General features: G+C 32.6%; 2 protein-coding genes and 1 long non-coding RNA gene across 4 annotated transcripts in view; 1 reads left to right on the top strand and 2 right to left on the bottom strand.

Moving 5' to 3' along the window:
• The first annotated feature begins 378 nt into the window (after nucleotides 1-378).
• On the top strand, nucleotides 379-4,423 carry LOC111390963 (probable glycosyltransferase At5g03795). Its single transcript, XM_023016094.1, has 4 exons — nucleotides 379-794; nucleotides 1,017-1,201; nucleotides 1,872-2,220; nucleotides 3,458-4,423. Exons 1-4 carry the CDS (start codon nucleotides 486-488, stop codon nucleotides 4,118-4,120), a joined length of 1,506 nt encoding a protein of 501 aa, XP_022871862.1. The 5' UTR covers nucleotides 379-485; the 3' UTR covers nucleotides 4,121-4,423.
• A 9,816-nt stretch (nucleotides 4,424-14,239) lies between these two features.
• Nucleotides 14,240-15,915, bottom strand: LOC111390965. The gene is made up of 2 exons (XR_002702034.1): nucleotides 15,708-15,915; nucleotides 14,240-14,692 (listed from the first exon to the last, which is right to left on the bottom strand). It is a non-coding gene; the product is annotated as an uncharacterized LOC111390965 (long non-coding RNA).
• A 321-nt stretch (nucleotides 15,916-16,236) lies between these two features.
• Nucleotides 16,237-21,033, bottom strand: part of LOC111390967 (uncharacterized mitochondrial protein AtMg00810-like) — a 10,841-nt gene continuing 6,044 nt past the window's right edge. The window contains exons 4-5 of one of the 2 annotated variants that reach the window (XM_023016095.1): nucleotides 17,713-17,830; nucleotides 16,237-16,689 (exon numbers count right to left, since the gene is read on the bottom strand). In XM_023016095.1, the coding sequence (XP_022871863.1) occupies nucleotides 16,486-16,689; nucleotides 17,713-17,830 (322 nt within the window). In that variant the 3' untranslated portion in view covers nucleotides 16,237-16,485. Of the gene's footprint in view, nucleotides 16,690-17,712; nucleotides 17,831-18,560; nucleotides 19,072-21,033 lie in introns of those variants that run through there. The other variant, XM_023016096.1, reaches the window with a different exon arrangement.

Here is a 21,033-nt window from a genome sequence, read left to right as displayed (position 1 = left end):
TGGAAAATATGTTATTAAAAAATATGGAAAAATTTTGGGTTACGTGCAAAGTATTTTATTGCAAAAATGATTGAAAATGAATTTTAGAAATATATATATAAAAAAAAATGGATTTTGTGCAAATCACAGCTATAATTAATGTTTAGCTATGATTGAATTTGTAAGTCATTTATAAATTTGTGGTCAAACGGTTTCATCAGTTACCCTAATGAGTACAGTACAAGGGAATATTTTATATGCATATAATTTACTTGGATCATGAGCCATAAGTTGGCTAAGAATTATCAGAAATCTTCAACTTCAAGAAAGCTTCGAAAAGATCGCAATAAAGTTCTTTCGGCCAGTTCTTTTAGCACACCAATAAGAATAATTCTGATCTACAGCAAAGAATAAGTCGAACTCAAGTAATGAATCCTGCATCATGATTCACTGATTCACAGCCCATCTTCTTCTTCCTCTTCTACCATATTCAGACTGAACTTTTCATGGAAACTAATATGTGGCTTCCAAAAAAACAGCCTTCAAATTTGATTTTCATATTTCTTACACCTTTGGTTCTGATTTCAGTGGTTGCTTGCATAGTATTGCAGGCTCCTGAACTGATTTCTTCTCCTTCGTCGCTTTCATGGAAATCTTTTGGCTTCTTTAAGTCATATTCTTTGATTTCCTTCAAAGTAAACCGTAATAGAATTTTCAATTTAGTTGGACAGGTTGAAACTTCACCTAATGAGGGTTTATTACATCAAAAGCTGGTGGCAAATGAAAGAACTGATAATAATCAGTCTTCTCCATTTGTAAGAATTCTTTGCCCTTCTTGGGCGTTTAATATTTTTATCACCTTAAACTTTTAGATTACGTGGTTTAACAATGCTCTCTTATGTTTAAGTCTCACATCACTCAATTAAAAAATTTGTGACATTTGATGGCAAATGTGTTCACCTTAGGGCTTAACTTTCTACATAACGTGCTTCAATGGTTTGTGTAACCTAAAACGAACACAATTTTCTGGTTTGAAGGAAAAGAAAAGGGAGAAAGTAGTGATCAAGAAGTACAGCAGGGTAGAGAGGCTAGAAGCCATTTTGGCCAAAGCTAGGTCTTCTATTCAAGAAGCTGCTAGAAATAAAAGCTCGATTTCGAACCATCAAGATCCTGACTATGTTCCGCAAGGGGCTGTCTACCGGAATGCCAATGCATTTCATAGGTATTCATTTATTTTTCTTCTTTGCAACCGATGCACATACTAAGCCTTTGATGAAGTAAAATAAATCCAACTTGCAGTTGAGACAACACGACGACGATTGTCTAAATAAATATTTATGTTCCGTCTCTAATAGCTTTTAGTTTTAAAGATGGTACCCATTTATTTATTTAATTCGTCTTTAACATGCCTCTCACATGCATGCAAGATGTATGAATACTTCGATATAGTTTACAAATGCAATTTGGTTTCTTCGGAACCATCTTGAGTTTGTGGAGATGTTATTAACATATGAAAGCGATGCTTTATTTCCCTATCGTGTGAGATTATTTCCATATAATTTGATTGTGTCATTAGTATAATTATTCATTTTTGGGAAGTGTTACATGCACATAATTGCTTACATAATGGTGTCCATAATTATACATGGCATTGGATTCAATATTTAATTCAAATCTCACACTTGCACATCAACAACCGATAATTGACACATCACATTATGGATACCATTATACGCAATAATTATGTACAAATAGAATTTTCCTTCATTTTTTAGCATTTGTAACCCCATAAAATATGATCTTTCTCTTTAAATTTCATAGAGAAAAAACTATACAAATTTATATTCCCTTCAGTCACACAATTTTCATAAATCAAATCTTTTGCTTAACAGGAGCTATCTCGAAATGGAGAAGCTGTTCAAAATATATGTATACGAAGAAGGCGAACCCCCGATATTCCACGATGGCCCATGCAGAAGTATATATTCAACAGAAGGAAGATTAATCAATGAATTGGAAAGGGGAAATTTTTATAGAACGAAAAATCCAGATGAAGCCCTTGTCTATTTTCTTCCTTTCAGTGTGGTAGTAATGGTTAAATATCTGTATGAACCTGGTTCTCATAATATGCATGCTATTGGACGCACTGTTGCTGATTATATAGATACAGTTTCTGGTAAATATCCCTTCTGGAATAGAACTCTTGGAGCTGATCATTTCATGCTCTCTTGCCATGATTGGGTAAGTGAAAATATATAGGATTAATATCTTGTATAAAAGTTACATTCAAGCAAAATTTCTCTTTTAAACTTACTTAAAATTAAAGATATTACTTTTTCGAAGGAGGAGTCTTAGCGCCCGTTTGGTACTCAATAAATTACATTCCATTACATTTTATTTATCTCTCTCCTATTTTCAACTATACAATTTTTTATAAAATAATATTACATGCAAATCGAAAATTTTCCTTCTTTTTCATCCACTCTTTTTTCAAACAAATATTATTCCACCCATTTTCGTTTCTAAAAAATGGGGGCCAAACGAGGGTTTAATCTCAGCGTCAAAATAATTTGTTTGTTTTCAACTTTGACAAATAAAAAATTATTTTAAAACTCTTATTTACTTATGACTAAACTTATTAACCAAAAAAATTGCTTTTATAGAATACCAAGGAACTCAACTAGAAAAAAACCCTAGATATAAATCGAATTTGACCAGTTTTAGTAGATTTTTGTGTTTTTCGTACCCTAGAAAAAACATATTTGTGCATTTGCAACGACCACATGCCTTGAGTCGGTAACTTGTCACGTCCCTCAATCCAGAGCCCTAGCGATGCTAAGATAAGTCGTACTAAGTGCATTACACGAGCTAACGCATAGAACTTTCTCATAAAATTTACCTCTCATTCCCTTTCTAATACTAGTAAGCTCATGTTTGATAAGAATTAAAATCAAATTTTTAGTAAATTTTGATAAGAGTTGATAAAATTTAGTGATGGCAATGAGGTGGCCCACAAACCCCGCCCCACCTTGGGGGGGGGGGGGGGGGGGGGGGGACGAGGCAACTTTTTGCCCCATTTATTTTATTTATTTATTTTTACATTTTCAAAGTTTCGAATTATGTTATTATTAGAGAATAAAATATAAATTTAAAATTAGTTTTTAATGGATGAATTGTTTAGAAATAAAATTATTTTTAATCTTTTATATATATATTTTTTCCTTCACAGGGCGAGTTTGGGACGGGGCACCCTCGCCCCGCAACATGCCCTGCCCTACCAATCCGTTCGGGGCGGATTTTTTTGCCCCATTCAGGACGGAACCCCGTTGGGACAAGTTTTATTGCCATCCATAATAAAATTTGTAATTATAAAGTTGTGGGACACTGGTTAAAATTGGTTATTAACTTTGACTGTGATTGGCTAAAACTCTTTTAAATTGAGAAAATTATTGAAATTCATGACTTGTTAAAATTTCAGGGTCCTCGTTCTACATCTTATGTTCCACAATTATACAACAATTCCATCAGAGTTTTATGCAATGCAAACACTTCTGAAGGATTCAATCCTCTCAAAGATGTGTCTTTACCGGAAATCAATCTCAAGACTGGAGAATTAACCGGCCTTATAGGCGGATCCTCCCCCTCAGAAAGATCAATATTAGCCTTCTTTGCAGGCCATTTACATGGAGACATAAGGTACCTCCTATTACAGCAGTGGAAAGGGAAAGATCAAGATGTACAAGTCTATGAAGAAGTTCCAAAAAATGTTTCTTATGAATCAATGCTTAAAAAGAGCAAGTTTTGTCTTTGTCCGAGTGGGTACGAGGTAGCAAGTCCAAGAGTTGTCGAGGCCATTTACGCAGAATGTGTCCCAGTTTTGATATCTGATGGCTATGTGCCACCAATGAGTGATGTGCTTATTTGGGAGACATTTTCAGTTTTTGTGGAAGTTAAGGATATACCAAATATCAAGAAAATATTGATGGGTATATCTCAGGAACAGTATTTGAGAATGTACGAGAGGGTGAAGCAGGTACAAAGGCATTTTGTTATAAATGGACCTCCTAAAAGATTTGATCTTTTTCATATGATGATTCATTCCATCTGGCTAAGAAGATTGAACATGAGAATTCATGATTGAGGATATCCGGAGCACATTCGGCAATCCCTCGAATAAACATGATTAAGGAAAAGAGATGTGTCATCGGATATTTGTCTACTATCTTGTGCACTCCACTACATGCTTTGAAAATTCGAAGTTTAACGGAAGAATTTCGTCGTATTTTGGTTTTCTCTTCTTTTACTCTTTAGGTAACTAACAAGTGCTGAATTTTACTCAATGTCAAGAGAAATTTCTGTAATTTTTGAAAGCACAAGTCTTTGTAACTTTAATTTGAAAAAGTCTAGTTAATGCAATTGTAAAATAATTTCTAAATAAATCTATTTGCCAGAATTAGAGCATCTTTAATCGTAGTGAAATAAATCTAAATTGAAATTTAAATTTTCAAAGTGGTTGAAAATCTGAGAAATGCAGAGAAAATACAAATTGCATTTTTTTAGCAGAAAACTTTACATCCACAAGAGCAAAAAAGTGAATAACTTTTCATTGGAGTAAAATTTAAATTCAGATCCACCGAAATGTAAATGAAGATGCAAAAGTGGTCTTGACGATACTAAAATATACCCAATTTTACACTACCATTAAAAATGCTCCTATTGGTAGCATAGTTTCTAAAAGAGTTATATGACTTCGAGAAATATACTGTTGCAGCCCCAAACTTTTTCAATTAAAGCATGTGAGCCCCAATCAATTAAGTTTGAGGACAACAACTGCAAATTTCTACCCCTTTAAAAAATTAAAAATAAAAATTATATGGTTGAATATGCTCCCTGAAGAGTCCTAACAAATAGAAGTTTTACATAAGGTATATTAATTGAATGCAAATGAGTATGTAAACGTTTCTTCAATTATTTATCATCAATATATTTTCTTGTATAATGACAATGGGAAGAGTCAAGAGATCTAATTATGTTACACAAGCTAATGTACGCGATTTCATCAGATGGAACTAGTGCAGGACATTAGAGGCAGTTCAACATGACATAGCAGATACGCTGTCAATTTATGAAAAATAAATTAGGTGAATGGACATTTTAAAAATAAAATAATAAATGCCTCCCTCTAAATTAAAATTTTAGATGAGACGATTTTACAAAATAAACTAAGTAAAATTAAAATTGGGATTTATAAATGATAAATTAAGAGCCAGACTTAAAAAATCGTTGTTGTTGTTGTTGTTGATGTCTCTCGATTTCTTTAAAAGTGGTAATCCTTTTACATTTTATGATAGAAAAATGTGAAATCGAAATGTTTAATTAGTTTTCTGGCAGAAAATAGTGAGAGATTATGTGTAGGGCCCTTAAAATGCCAACTTGGTAGGCAACTTATGTAGTTCACAAAGGCAAAGAAATAGTTGATGATACTAAACACGTCTTAATGTCATTAAAATTATATTTGTGCTGCAAGTATGTGTTCATATACGAACGAAGAGTTCATTTTTCAATAATTTTCGTAAATTTAATTGCATAAATCATAATTGATTAAACAAAAAACGTACTTATGCACAAATAAGGTGACATGACATTTAGGATTCAGGTGAATTGCCAACCTTATCACAAAGTGAGAATTACATGAACCCAACTAAGGTTCTCAGAACTAACATGAAACAAATGTAGTGGGATATCTTCCAATTCGATATATAATCATGTGAAAAGTATTGAATAAAATTTATTTTTATTATGCTTAAAAAGAATGTGATTTGTTTGAGAGCTTGAAGTCAGATTGTTCAATTGACCCTAATAATCTCTGATAACAGGGGCAGAGCCAGAAAATAATTTTAGGATGGATTGAAATTTAAAATTTTTTGAATGAACTTACGCCACAAGAAATTGAGTTTTGGAGGTTATTTTCGGGACATTCACGATAAGAAGTAGACGACACTCAATGAAATAAAAAAGTTTAGATTTCTTATATTTAGATATTCCACTAAATTTTTGTGTTTTTTTTACCAAATAGAAAATCGATGCTTACCTTAAAAAATATAAACTAACCGAATCACGATAGAATTAAGCAAAAATAAATGTCCACCAATGAACATTCAAAAAATTACTTAATGAGTACTTTTTTAGTAATTTTGATAACCCATCTTTCCAAACAACCGAAAGTTTTAACAAATATTCTTTTTATTGTTGATATAGATTACTTTATAAGTAAATAAGTTTTAACACATTCTTTTTATTGTCAATATCAAATTTATAGCAAGTTATTTATTTTGATCATAATATCTATTTAGTGGTCAAAGTAAGTATTTTTTTTTTTAATAAATATGAATTAGTAATGAATGAAAACATACGTAATTCAGAAAAATATGTAGTGTCTATAACTATTAGAATAAGTAATTTAATTTTAGTTCTAATTAATACAAATTATCTGTAATAAAATTTACTTAATAATGATAGGTAAATTTTAACCAAACAAGCATTAAACAGAATATCTATTTTGACAATAAAATATTCACATTTCACGATGTCTTTAAAAAAGTAATTAATAATTGTAGTGCCTTTAAAACAATTTGAATAATTGGGCATTGAACTTGTATTGAGATTTAAATTAGAGCTGGACTAATGCTTATATCTGGGCCACAATTCTAAAATCTTTGCTTAGAAAATAATATGGATTGGGAGCATTGCTGGGCTACAACCCAACAATGCCCCCGCTACGTCCGCCTATGCCTGATACCATACTACGACTTGATGTTCAATCTTAAAATATCAATTTTATTAAGAAGAATAGTTCATGTCCTTATATTATATTTTATCTTTATTCGATATGAGGTTTATCCTTAACAGAAAAAAGAAATTTTGTGGAAGAGTACTGAACGTCCATAAGTGAATCAAATTGAATTTGAATGTGCAGGGTTCTTTTGTGCTTCAAACTCAACACATAAAACATTATAGTTGTAACGTTCTACATGTTGGCTATGAATGATTCTTTAGATGTGGCATTACAGTATATTAAAAGAGTCAATTAGGCCTTTGATAACTTTTCAAAACTTATAATATAAAGAAACAAAAAATTTTGTTGATGATATTGGCGATACGCAACCGAAACATTACTAGTGATTACACGCGATATGTTCGTAAGTAGTTATTGACGGAGGTACATCACTAATCCTCGATAATATCAGCGTTTGCCGTCGATAGATGTTGAATAATATCAATAATCATTATTAAGATTTTGGGTTTTATCTTAAAATGTCAACCTTGTTAAAAGGCGTAACCCAAACTCTTATAAATTGGTTTATGTTTTTATCTTTATTTGATGAGAGATTTTATTCCTTTACATGTTCCCCAAGTTGGTGGCTCGTTTGAATAGACCAATCTTGAAATCCGCATGCTCATTTTTGAATTGCTCACTGAAATTTAATGAACTCTAATACCATGTTAAGATTTGAGGTTCATCTTATAATGTCAACCTTATTAAGAGGAATAGTTCAAATCCTTATAAATTAGTCTATATTTTTTTATCTTTATTCGATGTTGTATTATATCCCCTAACATGTCCCTGCAAGTTAGTTGCTATTTTGAGCAACCAATTTTGAAATCCGTGTGCTTATTTTTTGAGTTTTAATCGGATCAAATTGCTCGCTAGAGTTTTATGGACCATGATACCATGTTAAAACTTGGGGCTCCATCTTAAAAGGTGAAACTCTTTATGAGGAATAGTCCAAATTTTTAGAAATTGATCGATATTTTTCATCTTTATTTGATTTGAGATTATATTTCTTAATAATCATTGACCGAATTTCCTTCCGTGATTATTTGCTCAATTAATTTTTCGCCGGTGTCATTGAAAATGTACCTCCCCGTGTTGCTTGAGTCGCCTCTAAATAAATTAAATTCCAAATCCAAACTTATCCAAGGACAATATTGGAAGACTTTGGCTCAGACGTGTAATTTAAGGGCACATGTTGAAGGTGAGGTTGGTTGAAAATATGCAGGCTAAAAATGCATTTATTGAAGTTTATTCAAAGTGTAGGAGCTTTAGCGAAGCGGAATGGAGCTTCCATGACATTGAGGATAATTTTTGAAAGCACAAGTCTTTGTAACTTTAATTTGAAAAAGTCTAGTTAATGCAATTGTAAAATAATTTCTAAATAAATCCATTTGCCAACGTTAGAGCATCTTTAATCGGGGTGTAAAATAAATCTAAATTGTGATTTAAATTTTCAAAGTGACTGAAAATCTTAGAAATGCAAAGAAAATACAAATTGCATTTTTTAGCAGAAAATTTTACATCCACAAGAGGCAAAAAAGTGAATAACTTTTCATTGGCGCAAAACTTAAATTTAGATCCACCAAAATGTAAATGAAGATGCAAAAGTGATTTTGGAGATACTAATTTATACCCAATTTTATACAACCATTGAAAATGCTCCTATTGGTAGCATAGTTGACATTAGAGATACGCCGTCAATTTAGGAAAAATAAATCAGGTGAATGGACATTTTAAAAATAAAATGATAAATGCCTCCCTCTAAATTAAAATTTTAGATGAGACGGTTTTACAAAATAAACTAAATAAAACTAAAATTGGGATTTATAAATGACAAATTAAGAGTCGGACTTAATAAATTGTCGTTGTTGTTGAAGTCTCTCGATTTCTTTAATAGTGGTAATCCTTTTACATTTTATGATAGAAAAATGTGAAATCGAAATGTTTGGTTACGTTTTCTGGCAGAAATAGTGAGAGATTATGTGTAGGGCCCTTAAAATGCCAAAACTTGGTAGGCAACTTATGTAGTTCAAAGGCAAAGAAATAGTTGATGATACTAAACACGTCTTAATGTTATTAAAATTATATTTGTGCTACAAGTATGTGTTCATATACGAACGAAGAGTTCATTTTTTAATAATTTTCGTAAATTTAATTGAATTAATACATGAATAAATCATAATTCATTAAACAAAAACGTACTTATGCACAAAAAGGTGACATGACATTTAGGATTCACGTGAATTGCTAACGTTATCACAAAGTGAGAATTACATGAACCCAACTAAGGTTCCTAGAACTAACATGAAACAAATGTAGTGGGATATCCTCCAATTCGATATATAATAATGTGAAAAGTACTGAATAAAATTTATTTTTATTATGTTTAAAAAGAATGTGATTTGTTTGAGAGCTTGAAGTCAGATTGTTCAATTGACCTTAATAATCTCTGATATCAGGGGTTGAGCCAGAAAATGATGTTAGGATGGATTGAAATTTAAAATTTTTTTAAATGAACTTACGCCACAAGAAATCAAGTTTTGGAGGTTATTTTCGTGACATTCACGATAAAAAGTAAACGACACTCGATGAAATAAAAAAGTTTAGATTTCTTACATTTAGATATTCCACTAAATTTTTGTATTTTTTTTTTTACCAAATAGAAAATCGATGCTTACCTTAAAAAATATAAACTAACCGAATCACGATATAATTAAGCAAAAATAAATGTCCACCAATGAACATTCAAAAAATTACTTAATGAGTACTCTTTTAGTAATTTTGATAACCCGTCTTGCCAAACAACTGAAAGTTTTAACAAATATTCTTTTTATTGTTGATATATATTACTTTATAAATAAATAAGTTTTAACACATTCTTTTTACTGTCAATATCATATCTATAGCAAGTTATTTATTTTGATCATAATATCTATTTAATGGTCAAAATAAGTATTTTTTTTTTTATAAATATGAATTAGTAATGAATGAAAACATACATAATTTAGAAAAATATGTAGTGTCTATAACTATTAGAATAAGTAATTTACTTTTAGTTCTAATCAATACAAATTATCTGTAATAAAATTTACTTAGTAATGATAGGTAAATTATAACCAAACACGCATTAAACAGAATATCTATTTTGACAATAAAATATTCACATTTCACGATGTTTTTAAAAGAGTAATTAATAATTGCAGTGCCTTTAAAACAATTTGAATAATTGGGCATTGAACCTGTATTGAGATTTAAATTAGAGCTGGGCTAATATTTATATCTGGGCCACAATTCTAAAATTTTCACTGAGAAAATAATATGGATTGGGAGCATTGCTGGGCTACAACCCAGCAATGCCCCCCACTACCTCCGCCTATGCCTGATACCATACTACGACTTGATGTTCATTCTTAAAATATCAATTTTATTAAGAAAAATAGTTCATGTCCTTATATTATATTTTATCTTTATTCGATATGAGGTTTATCCTTAGCAGAAAAAAGAAATTTTCTAAAAAGAAATTTTGTGGAAGAGTACTGAACGTCCATAAGTGAGTCAAATTGAATTTGAATGTGCAGGGTTCTTTTGTGCTTCAAACTCAACACATAAAACATTATGGTTGTAACGTTCTACATGTCGGCTATGAATGATTGTTTAGATGTGGCATTGTAGTATATTAAAAGAGTCAATTAGGCCTTTGATAACTTAAAACTTAAAGAAACAATAAATTTTGTTGATGATATTGACGATATGCAACCGAAACATTACCAGTGATTACATGTGATATGTTCGTAAGTAGTTATTGAAGGAGGTACATCACTAATCCTCGATAATATCAGCTTTTGCCGTCGATAGATATTGAATAATATCAATAATCATTATTAAGATTTTGGATTTTATCTTAAAATGTCAACCTTGTTAAAAGGCGTAACCCAAACTCTTATAAATTGGTCTATGTTTTTATCTTTATTCGATGCGAGATTTTATTCCTTTATATGTTCTTCAAGATGGTGCCTCGTTTGAATAGACCAATCTTGAAATTCACATGCTTATTTTTGAATCGCTCGCTGAAATTTAATGAACTCTAATACCATGTGAAGATTTGGAGTTTATTTTATAATGTCAACATTATTAAGAGAAGTAATTCAAATCATTATAAATTAGTCTATATATATATATATATTTATCTTTATTCAATGCTGGATTATATCCCTTAACATGCTCCTACAAGTTAGTTGCTATTTTGAACAATTAATCTTGAAATTCGTGTGCTCATTTTTTTTGAGTTTTAATCAAATCAAATTGCTCATTAGAGTTTAATGAGCTCTAATACAAGGTTAAAACTTAGGGCTCTATCTTAAAAGATTAAACTTCTTAAGAGGAGTAGTCTAAATTCTTATAAAGTGGTCTATATTTTTCATCTTTATTTGATGTGAGATTATATTTCTTAATAATCATTGACCTAATTTCCTTCCGTGATTATTTGCTCAATTAATTTTTGGATCATACTTAGGGTACATAATGTCCATTATGTCCAAGTAGAGCAAGCCTTAATTTTTCGCCGGTGTCATTGAAAGTACCTCCTCGTGTTGCTTGAGTAGCCTCTAAATAAATTAAATTCCAAATCCAAACTTATCCAAGGGCAATATTGGAAGACTTTGGCTCAGACGTGTCATTTAAGGGCACACGTTGAAGGTGAGATTGGTTGAAAATATGCAAGCTAAAAATGCATTTATTGAAGTTTATTCAAAGTGTAGGAGCTTTAGCGAAGCGGAATGGAGCTTCCATGAGATTGAGGAAAATAATATAATGTCATGGGACAAAATGATTGGTGGATCAATTTATAATAGTCGTGATAAGAAATTACTTCACATTTTTTAACGAGTTAGTGAAAATGGATCAAGTGCCAAACGAGTTCACTTTTTAGAAGGGTTAAATTTGTACGATATTGTTATTACTTTACATTAAAGAAATGTTAATTGAGCCTTTGACACATAAAAATATATTTCGTCAGCGATATCGACAACTTACGACTTATGATATGTGATCGAAGCACTATCGTGAAATCCGTCATCATAACTAGCAACATTTCCATCAGAAGACTTCAGATCATATATCGGACTTGGTACCCTCCCATTCCTATACTTTCATCCCGGCATATACATGTTTGGGTGTGCTTAAAAGCACATTTTTTGGCAACTTGTAAGCCGATGCTTTTATGAACTTTTACTCTTCTAAGGTACTTTTAATGTCCTCCCAATTTTTCAAAAGATTCCTCACAAGTACCATCAACTTTATCACAAATGAGTTCAATTGACTTATTTATACTTCCACCTCCTTTAGATGGACGCTAAGATATGTTTGATCTTACAATTCGAATTATGCAGCCGGACTATTCTACATAGACTATCTTCTGATTTTTCGAGATAATCTTGAAATTGTTAAAATATGCTCCACCGTCTAGGAGCCCAACGAAGAGAATTTTGTATCGGAAGACACGGATGACGAATTAGATAAAGAAGAAGATATTGAATTGGAATCTAATAAAGAGTTAGATATGATTTAAGTTCATATACTATTTATTTACTATTTCGTATTTAAATTTGAAACTTATTTTTTTGTTGGAAACTTTGAAAAAAATGTATAAAGTTCCTATAAATCTATTTTAAATGTTTAGTAAGTATTATTTTTAATTATTAAATAAATTTTTGATTTATTAAAAATTAAAATAAGAAAATGTCTTTTTACGCCTAAACCTCACCGAAGCTTGCGTAGCTCATAGTTTGGCTTACAAGCATCGCCACACATTACGCCCTTTAGAATACTGCTTAGGACATGAAAAATAAGAGAATTAAAAATATCGTCTGCACTTCATACTCACCTTCTCAATGTGAATTAAATTTATCTCGGCACTCTCCGCCAAAATAACATATAACTCCTATGGTGTGCTTATCTTGGGTACCAAAACATTTGTTGTAAAAAAAAAAAGGTGTATATCACTATAATATTTTCCCGATGCCTTTTCTGCCCTTGATTCCGACTTGGTGAACTCAGGTTAATTTGACCTTAGTCGAGCTTAAGCGAGCCTTTACTACAACATTGAATGGTTTCCATACATAAACTTCTTGACTTAGCTCACGAGGTGTAGCTGCTGCCTCTTATGAAGTCGTGCCTATTGTTAATGTTTGGGTTGGTTCACCATTTCTTGGGGCTTTATTAAACTTGAAATGATTGAAGCCCCAAATATGTGTAAAACCGTGTTTTTTGAAGATTACGTTTTATGCCTCTTATGGGTTGGACTGTGCCGTACACGTGACACAGCCCCAACCCTTGGATAAACTGGTTCATATAGATAGATATTTACTTGGCTCTTGGTCTTCAGAAGCGGCTGCATGGTTTTTCAGTTTCTAGAATTCTCTTTTCTCTCTCTTTGCTTGAGGGTTTCTTCTTCATGTTCCTTTCTCTCTGTATATTGTAACCTTGAATCTTAGTGTTGTAATCTCTTATTTGGTAGAAAAGGAAGGTTTGAGTGATCTTTGTGAGATCTCTGAGAGAATATTGTGTGAAAAAAGAGGCTAGAATAAGCTCGAAGAAATCTCTGATTTCTTCGAACATTTTGTACTGGTTTCTTTGTGAAAATTAGTGGAATCGAGCATAACTCTTGATTGAGGCTCAACGGGTGACTAGGTCGCAAAATTGAATATCCGGGCTCCATTTTGGGGCAAAAACATATGTGGTGTTTCTCGATTTATGTTTTCTGCAATTTATTTTCTGTAACAAATTTTCAAATTACAAAATAATGTAACTCTGGGACCAACACCTATTAATCCTTGGTTCGAACTATGACTACAAATTGGCTAAGTATCACCTTTGTCATACTATTTCAAGCTATAATCCAGTCGTTTTCTTCACCTTTCTAATGACAATTGCATCTTACATTGCCAATGTATTTTTGCCATGTTTGGTTGGTGGATCTCAAAGTACAGGTGGAATTTTGTGTTAGTGACCATTAATGTTAATTAGACGAGTAGGGTTTTTTCTCATCTTGAGAGATTTCAAAATTACCTTCTCCAGGCCAATTTCCTTTATTAAGTGAATTAATTTTGTCCCACATCTTCTAGCTATTAAAAAGTGCACAAAAAGAACTAGTTATTGTTTTGTGACTGTTACAATTTTTTACATAGTGGAATCTCTGTCTTTTACTGCTCATGATTTTTCCCTAGTTTTAAAAATTTCATGTAAATTCTTATGTTCTTGTTCATGTTATTGTCTTTTTTTTTTCTTCGTTCTTCTTAATGTTTTCTTTTCAGAGACTTATGAAGACGAATCAATAATTAATCTAGATTCCCAACAAAAGAATTTGGTTTCAAGTTAGGAAAAACTTTTTAGATCAAACAAAGTAAATATGTCTCATAAAAAATTAGATTGAAAACTGAATCCATATATTAACAAGAAAAAAAATATATAGTCCACTTCCACTAGTCTGTAAAATAGAGGTGTGTACATAAAGTAGGAATTTGTTGTACACCGGGGTTGACACTCTGGTGTACACTCTCCTTACAAGAGAGGCGCACACTCCCAATAAAAAAAAGTGTGGAGCTCTCTCTTGTGAGGAAAGTGTACACCATAGTCTCAACCCCGATGTATATATAGCAAAACTTTATAATGTATCCATTAACTAGAACTTGATGAGATGGTCAAGTCCAGGTTGATATGAGTGTGGCTACTAGAGTGAAAAATGGGGAGGTCTAAACTATTACTTGAGGCAGTAAATTCAGAGATTAAATGATTTTCTAAATGCCAAAAGTTTCTTTCATTTTTGCATACACCAAACTCTTCTTTTGTCATGTCTCTAGTTGAGCTTCCTTTGATTGTATCCTGCAAGCATATACTCCTTATCATGAACTTTTTCATAAGTTTCCATTAAAGTTAGCATATATGTATGCATATTAACATAATAACATATAGAGAATTTGGCGTCTATAATTCTTATTTTATACTCGAAACAACTCTCCATTCAATTATTTTGATATTTTGGTCGTCGACCCACCCTTCAAATTTTGACATATTGCCAATTTCGTCCAAAAATCTGTTAACCAGTGGATGATTTATTGTTTCTTTTGAGTATAGAGTAGGAATGCAAGTGATTAATCTTTTGTTTAATTTAAGGTGAGGATGTAATTGTTATTTATATTTAAAAAAATATTTACATCTTTTGAGAGCATATGGCGAGTCATAAGAACCCAAAAGCTATGAAAAATTAAACTCAAATGTCAAGAAAAATTGATCAAAAATTAGAGTACTCGTTTTGAATATAAAACAGAGAGATGCTGGCCGTACAGGCTCCTCACACATGTATGGGGTGGGTGATTTTTTTTTTTCATTTTTGAATAATCACCCCTCCTCCCGGCCCAACCACCTTCCCATGTGAGTGGCCAAACAAGGCCTGTACAGCCAGCAAAATTCTATAAAACATGAAGTGTAGTTGAAAACTTCTCTGTCCCGCAATTTTCTCCCCTTCCTTTCACCCCATCACACTTAGCCTATGTTTGAACCCCATTTTTTCTTGAAATGAGTTTTGTAATAGTGAATTTTGGGAGAATTGTAGTTAAAAAGTAGGAAAATATTTAAAGTTTTCCTGTAAAAATTTTCATTGTGAAAATTTGTGATTGAAAACAAGTTTATAGAAAAATGAATTTTAAATAATGGAGATCAAACAGAGGTTGGATGTGCATGTAGGCACACTCATGCTCCTTTGCTATTCGCTTATAGTGCATGTTCAATCTCCAGTATTAAATGTACTCAAGATTCAAGAACATTTTAATTTTTTTTTATTAATATTATTTATTCGAACTCATCAACATGCCAATTTAAGACAAATATGGGGAGTTACCTCGTAATCATGGTGAAATGAATCGTTTTTGTCTTTGGAGCTCTTAGAATGCTCATGATTGGCAAGTGATTGCACCTTTTTGTTAAGTGGCCGTTCTCTCAATTCTTTGGAAATGTGTCTGCAAAATTGTTTCTAATGAATTAGAATCCGTAATAGAAATATGCATGCATATTTTCTCGTACAAAATAAGTGTTGACATATTATATAATCTGTTAAACAATCCAAAGAAAATAAAGTGCACAAAAAGAACTAGTTATTGTTTTGTGACTGTTACAATTTTTTACATAGTGGAATCTCTGTCTTTTACTGCTCATGATTTTTTCCTAGTTTTAAAAATTTCATGTAAATTCTTATGTTCTTGTTCATGTTATTGTCTTTTTTTTTTCTTCGTTCTTCTTAATGTTTTCTTTTCAGAGACTTATGAAGACGAATCAATAATTAATCTAGATTCCCAACAAAAGAATTTGGTTTCAAGTTAGGAAAAACTTTTTAGATCAAACAAAGTAAATATGTCTCATAAAAAATTAGATTGAAAACTGAATCCATATATTAACAAGAAAAAAAATATATAGTCCACTTCCACTAGTCTGTAAAATAGAGGTGTGTACATAAAGTAGGAATTTGTTGTACACCGGGGTTGACACTCCGGTGTACACTCTCCTTACAAGAGAGGCGCACACTCCCAATAAAAAAAAGTGTGGAGCTCTCTCTTGTGAGGAAAGTGTACACCATAGTCTCAAACCCGATATATATATAGCAAAACTTTATAATGTATCCATTAACTAGAACTTGATGAGATGGTCAAGTCCAGGTTGATATGAGTGTGGCTACTAGAGTGAAAAATGGGGAGGTCTAAACTATTACTTGAGGCAGTAAATTCAGAGATTAAATGATTATCTAAATGCCAAAAGTTTCTTTCATTTTTGCTTACACCAAACTCTTCTTTTGTCATTTCTCTAGCTGAGCTTCCTTTAGTTGTATCCTGCAAGCATATACTCCTCATCATGAAATTTTATCATAAGTTTCCATTAAAGTTAGCATATATGTATGCATATTAACATAATAACATATAGAGAATTTGGCGCCTATAATTCTTATTTTATACTCGAAACAACTCTGCATTCAATTATTTTGATATTTTGATCGTCGACCCACCCTTCAAGTTTTGACATATTGCCAATTTCGTCCAAAAATCTGTTAACCAGTGGATGATTTATTGTTTCTTTTGAGTATAGAGTAGGAATGCAAGTGATTAATCTTTTGTTTAATTTAAGGTGAGGATGTAATTGTTATTTATGTATAAAAAAATATTTACATCTTTTGAGAGCATATGGCGAGTCGTAATAACCCAAAAGCTATGAAAAATTAAACTCAAATGTCAAGAAAATTGATCAAAAATTAGAGTACTCGTTTTTAATATAAAACAGAGAGATGCTGGCCGTACAGGCTCCTCACACATGTATGGGGTGGGTGAATTTTTTTTTTTTTTCATTTTTGAATAATCACCCCCCCCTCCTCCCGGCCCAACCACCTTCCCATGTGAGTGGCCAAACAAGGCCTGTACAGCCAGCAAAATTCTATAAAACATGAAGTGTAGTTGAAAACTTCTCTGTCCCGCAATTTTCTCCCCTTCCTTTCACCCCATCACACTTAGCCTATGTTTGAACCCCATTTTTTCTTGAAATGAGTTTTGTAATAGTGAATTTTGGGAGAATTGTAGTTAAAAAGTAGGAAAATATTTAAAGTTTTCCTGTAAAAATTTTCATTGTGAAAATTTGTGATTGAAAACAAGTTTATAGAAAAATGAATTTTAAATAATGGAGATCAAACAGAGGTTGGATGTGCATGTAGGCACACTCATGCTCCTTTGCTATTCGCTTATAGTGCATGTTCAATCTCCAGTATTAAATGTACTCAAGATTCAAGAACATTTTAATTTTTTTTTATTAATATTATTTATTCGAACTCATCAACATGCCAATTTAAGACAAATATGGGGAGTTACCTCGTAATCATGGTGAAATGAATCGTTTTTGTCTTTGGAGCTCTTAGAATGCTCATGATTGGCAAGTGATTGCACCTTTTTGTTAAGTGGCCGTTCTCTCAATTCTTTGGAAATGTGTCTGCAAAATTGTTTCTAATGAATTAGAATCCGTAATAGAAATATGCATGCATATTTTCTCGTACAAAATAAGTGTTGACATATTATATAATCTGTTAAACAATCCAAAGAAAATAAAGAAGAAAAAAAGGAGGAGGCTAGGGTTTCATTGATACTACATTAATTAATTGAATGCTAAAAGATGATTTAACCTAAATACAAAGAGAATATATATAGGCTAAACAAAGGAAACTAAAAAGGACTATTCTACCCTTAATAAATAATAAATAATCATATATTTCTTAGCATCTCCCCTCAAACTCACGATGCGGCAGCTACAAGTATCGAGAGTTTGCCAACTAGAAAAAGAAAACGAGAAATAGAATGCGACTTGGTAAAAAAATCTGCAAGCTGCAAAGAAGAAGAAACAAAGGGCAAAGTAATTGTGCCATGCTTGAGATGATGACGAGTAAGATGACAATCGATCTCAATGTGCTTAGTTCGTTCATGAAAAATCGAGTTGTGAGCAATCTGAATAGAACTTTGGTTGTCGCAATACATAGGAGTGGGATGAGAAAGAAAAACTCCCATATCTGCAAGTAACCAACGTAACCAAACAATCTCTTTAGTAGTAGATGCCATAGCACGATATTCTGCTTCGGTGGAAGATTGAGAAACAATAGATTGTTTCTTGCTTTTCCAAGAAATAAGAGAATCACCCAAAAAGATACAGAAACCAATAACAGACTTACGATCTGTGGAATCACTGCCATGATCAGCATCAGAGTATGCACGCAGCTCCAAGGAGGAGGTGGATGGAAGTAACAGATTCTGAAAGATTGTACCCCGAAGATATCGCAAAATGCGAAGAACAGCTGCCCAATGAACTGTAGTGGGAGAAGCAACAAACTGACTAACAATATGAACAGCATATGCAATGTCTGGACGAGTAATAGTGAGATATACCAAGCTCCCCACAATAGTACGGTATAAAGTAGGATCTGACAAACGTAAACCGTCAGAAGAAGAATACTTCGCGTTAACCTCAATTGGAGTATCAACAATCTTATTATCAGTAGGTCTTACCCGCTCAAGAATATCTGCAACATATTTCGACTGAGAAAGAAGATAACCTCTGGGTGAGAAGGCTACCTCAACACCCAAGAAATATCGTAGAGAACCCAAATCTTTCATTTCAAACTGTCTAGCTAACTCTGTCTTCAAAACTAAAATACCATCAATATCATCATCAGTAATAATCATGTCATCAACATATAAAGATAGAATGATACGACCTGCATCAGTGCTCTTAACAAAAAGAGCAGAATCATGATTACTAGAAGTAAATCCAAGGGAAGAGATCACAACAGAAAATTTCTCAAACCAAGTACGAGATGCTTGTTTGAGACCATACAACGCTTTCTTGAGCTTGCAAACTTACCCAGAATCATGTGAAACACCAGGAGGGGGTGCCATATAAACCTCTTCTTGAAGATCTCCATTCAGGAAGGCATTTTTAACATCAAGTTGAGAGATACGCCACTGACGAACCGAAGATACTGCAATAAGAGTACGAATAGTAGTCATTTTTGCAACAGGAGCAAATGTCTCCTCATAATCCATACCATACTGTTGAGAGTATCCCTTTGCAACCAACCTAGCTTTGTATCGCTCAATTGACCCATAAGAATTAGTCTTGATCTTATACACCCAACGACAACCAACAACACTCTTACCAGAAGGTAACGGAACCAAATCCCAAGTACCAGTCTTATGTAAAGCAGAAAGTTCCTCATCCATAACTTGCTGCCAAAGAGAATCAAGAATTGCCTCTTTATAAGAAGAGGGCTCAGAGAGACAATGAATAGAAGCTAAAAAGGTAGAAAATGATGAATAATAACAAGAATAAGCAAAATCTGGTAACTTTGTAGACTTACGAATGCGTATGGATTGACGTAGAGGCGGATCCACAATCTCAGATGGAGCTTAAGGGACCGTAGGAGAAGAGGACGCTTCAGGTGTGCCGGAGAGTAAAGTGTCAGTACTTGCGGAATGACTAGTACGAGTTGGTTGTAAAGACAACGGGGTAGGAACATGAGAATGGACATTTGAAGTAGTAGGCTCCTGAGAAGACAAACTATCAGGATTGTCAGAAAAAGGATCTATACGAATAAGATCAGATCTAATCAGACTATGAGTAGTTGATGGAATAGAAAAGAAAGGTATATGCTCGAGAAAAACAAAATGACGAGACACATAAAGTTTCTGAGTTATTGGATCAAAACAACGATACCCCTTTTTACCTTCACCATAACCAAGAAAGACACAAATTGTAGATCGAGATGACAACTTATTGCGTTCTACATAAGGACGAAGAACAAAACAAGTATAACCAAAAACTCTAAAGAGAGAATAATCAGGGGTATACCCATACAACTTTTCGAAAGGAGAAAACCCTGAATTATGAGAAGATGGAATTGTATTAATCAAACCTACAGCAGTAAGAACAGCTTCACCCCAAAACACACTAGGGACAGATGCAGACAACAAAAGAGAACGAGCAGTTTCAACAATGTACCTATGTTTTCTTTCAGCAACACCATTTTGCTCAAGAGTATCTGTACACGAAGTTTGGTGAATAGTTCCATCTAAAGCAAGCAGCTCACAAAATTTATTAGAAGTGTATTCCCCACCCAAATCACACCTAAAACATTTGATAACAGCAGAATGTTGAGTTTTAACAAGAGCACGAAAGGCTAAGTATATCTCAAAAAATTCAGAACGATGTTTCATTAAATAAACCCAACAATAACGAGTGTGATCATCAATAAAAGAAACATAATATCGAGACCCTCCTTTTGTGGCAACAGGAGAAGGTCCCCATATATCAGAATGAATCAAATCAAACGGAGAAGAAGAAACATAAATACTTCAATTAAAAGGTAAAGTTGAAAATTTTGCCAGTTTGCATGCACTACAATCAGAAATATCACAAGGGTGTAAATTTCCTAAAACCCCTGTAGAAGCTAAAATCTCAAACGAGACGACGAAATATGACCTAGACGAGAGTGCCATAAATAAAAACTAGAAGAAGAAGGACTCAAACGAAACGAAGACAAATCAACACTAGTAGCGGCAGCAGCAACTGGCACTTTTAGCTCATCCAAAATATATAGTCCACCCTTCCTACGGCCTGTCCCAATCAGCTTCTGAGACTGCAGATCC

The sequence above is a fragment of the Olea europaea genome, unplaced genomic scaffold (assembly GCF_002742605.1).
Source record: "Olea europaea var. sylvestris unplaced genomic scaffold, O_europaea_v1 scaffold732, whole genome shotgun sequence".
Lineage (NCBI taxonomy): Eukaryota > Viridiplantae > Streptophyta > Magnoliopsida > Lamiales > Oleaceae > Olea > Olea europaea.
The sequence above is the reverse complement of the archived record's forward strand: the minus strand, read 5'-3'. Positions and strand labels throughout refer to the sequence as shown.